The sequence below is a fragment of the Rhamphochromis longiceps genome, linkage group LG16 (genome assembly GCF_057381845.1).
Source record: "Rhamphochromis longiceps isolate RC_006_pf linkage group LG16, R_longiceps_female_GT1.1, whole genome shotgun sequence".
Classification (NCBI taxonomy): domain Eukaryota; kingdom Metazoa; phylum Chordata; class Actinopteri; order Cichliformes; family Cichlidae; genus Rhamphochromis; species Rhamphochromis longiceps.
In genome coordinates, this window is record NC_140572.1 from 11,197,928 (window position 1) to 11,200,555 (window position 2,628).

General features: G+C 40.3%; 1 protein-coding gene across 1 annotated transcript; it reads left to right on the forward strand.

Annotated features, from left to right (window-relative positions):
* The first annotated feature begins 434 nt into the window (after nt 1-434).
* On the forward strand, nt 435-1,855 carry LOC146650671 (trace amine-associated receptor 13c-like). The gene is made up of 2 exons (XM_085384487.1): nt 435-607; nt 1,042-1,855. The coding sequence occupies exons 1-2, from the start codon at nt 435-437 to the stop codon at nt 1,853-1,855; spliced, it is 987 nt and encodes a 328-aa protein (XP_085240613.1).
* Nucleotides 1,856-2,628: the final 773 nt, after the last annotated feature.

Sequence of the window (2,628 nt, forward strand, 5' to 3'; positions counted from 1 at the left end):
GCAAATGGATATGAAGAAATAGTTGGTTAACAAAGTTGCTGTTCTAGCCCTGTACCATCAGCATCTGTGGTAAATACACTTAAAAAAAAAAGAGAGAATTACCTCCGATTAGTATTATTAAAAAAGAATATGGTTTGAAGCTGATTAATAATTGTGACCCTTGTGTATTAAGAAGATATTAAACCATGACAACTTCTGTAGTGACAAGCTGTAGGACTGGTTTTAATAGTTCAAATAAAGAAGACATTAATACGCTTTGCGTGACATAGTGAGTCTGACAAAGTGGAAGTGCCGATTGTGCGCAAAGAAATAGGAGGGACAGTGTGTTTGTGTGCGCGTGTGTGTACGTGAGTGAAGACGAGGGGATTGGAGTGGGGGTTGATAAATCCACCCTACGGCTCTGATCACAGAGCAGCAGGAGCTGGACATGCCTAATGGAGATACAGAAAGTGCCCGCGCTTTGTTTTCCACAATTTCTCAACAGCTCCTGCAGAAAGCCGACACTTCATTGGTCGAAAGCCGTGCTGCTGAACATTGTGTTCTCCTGTATCTCTCTGCTCACTGCTGCTCTAAACCTTCTCGTCATCATTTCAGTCTCCCACTTCAGGCACAGATGATTTTTTTTATTGACAATAATGAAATGCAACTGATAAATATCTCTGTTTTTAATTTTTACTTTCGTTTTGTTAGATAAATAAATATCTTTGTCTCAGTTATCACTGTTAAGTTGAATAGGCTTCTTCATGTCTTAATAATGAAACATTTTCACTAAGATGGTTTTAACATGATTGACAAAACATTTTCAGTGCAGCTGTCAGCAGTCTTATTTTCATCCTAATCTTACACTTCAGACACTTCAAACTGAAATTGCTTAGTGATGAGTGGAATCAATTTTGCATGTTCTTGGTGTATTTTAATCACAACTGAAATATTTTATTTGCCTCGATTGAATCATGCCTTATTAATAGGACTTTTTCACTGATGGAATTTTTACTGAAGACCTTTTGAAATGATGAATTACTTTTTTTTTTCTCTTTGTAGGAAACTTCACACACCAAGTAACATCGTCCTCCTCTCTCTGGCTGTCTCAGACTTTCTTGTGGGTCTTCTGTTGATGCCAGCAGAAATATTAAGAAGCACGACCTGTTGGGTACTTGGTGATCTTATGTGTTCTGTTTATTGGTATCTGATGGGCAACATTATCTGTGCTTCAATAGGGAACATAGTTCTAATATCAGTTGATCGTTATGTGGCTATTTGTGACCCCTTGCATTACCGCACCAGAATTACTGTGAAACGAACCAAACTCAGTGTGTGCTTATGTTGGTTTTATGCTATTTTCTACTGGAGTCTTTATATAAAGAATATCCTGATTGAACCGGGCAGGTATAATTCCTGCTACGGAGAGTGTATGTTTGTCAGCAGTGATATTGCAGGGATTATTGACCTTATTTTAGCTTTTATTGTTCCACTTTCTGTCATCATAGTTCTTTATATGAGAGTATTTGTGGCGGCTGTGTCCCAAGCTCGTGCCATGCGCTCTCATGTTACATCTGTCACACTTCAGCATTCAAGCAATCAAGCAAAGAAATCTGAGCTGAAAGCAGCCAGGACTCTGGGGGTTCTTGTAGTTGTGTTTCTATTATGTTACTCTCCATTTTACTGCTATTATCTTGCTGAAGAAAATGTGGTCAATGATCCATCTGCATCTACTGTTATCATTATTTTTTACATTAACTCTTGTCTAAACCCTTTGATCTATGCCTTGTTTTACCCCTGGTTTAGAAATGCTGTTAAACTTATTGTCACTCTGCAGGTCTTCAAGCATAACTCCTGTGAGGCCAACATACTATAAAAGACTCTGAACTCTTCTCCAACTAATTTTTGTCATTATTTTCAGCTGTTAGATTTTTTTGGTTTGTAAGCACCATTTTATGTCAGTCATATATAGGGATGGGTACCGGTGTCCGGTGCCATGATGGCACCGGTTCTGACATAAACGGTAGTAACCAGACCGAAAAGCAGCGCACATTTCGGTGCTTTATTTCGGTGCTTTTTTTTCCTGAGCTGTGATACACTTTAGATTCTAGCCAATCATTTTACGTTTCCGAGGATAGTAGGCGGGGCCAGGTACGTACGTTCTTTTAGAGCAGAGCTACAGATTAAAAATGTCCAAGGCGAAGCGGTTAAAAGTCTGGCTGTACTTCATAGCAAAATATGCAAACTCAGCAGCCTGCAACAAGTGCTTTAAGCTGATACTGTGATACTGTCAAAGGAGGTAACACCTGAAATCCGATGAAACACCTGGCGACGCATAGCGTTTTTTTTAAAAGCCGAGAAATGCGCCGTATTTGATAGCTTGCTGCGAGACCTCACACCGAGCACATCTACTGCGGGTGGGTTGCCTGTTATGCAACATCCCCCAAAAACACGAAGAGGAGAGTCCTGGCCCCTAGCCCTGCCAGTGTAGCAGAAATGATGACGGATGATGATGGCAGCAGCAGCCGTTCTTCTCTGCGTGAGTAGGCTAACCACGTTATTACATTAATGCATGTAAGGTGAACTAGCAAACATCATCATAGCTACATGCGGCTGTCTTCTTGTTTGATGGCAGATACTCTCTTCACC

Bases quoted from the DNA above. Each gene is read 5' to 3' on its own strand.
- LOC146650671 (XM_085384487.1), top strand. From the start codon at position 435: ATGGAGATACAGAAAGTGCCCGCGCTTTGTTTTCCACAATTTCTCAAC. The intron at 608-1,041 runs GCACAGATGATT...TTCTCTTTGTAG, and splicing joins ATTTCAGTCTCCCACTTCAG to GAAACTTCACACACCAAGTA.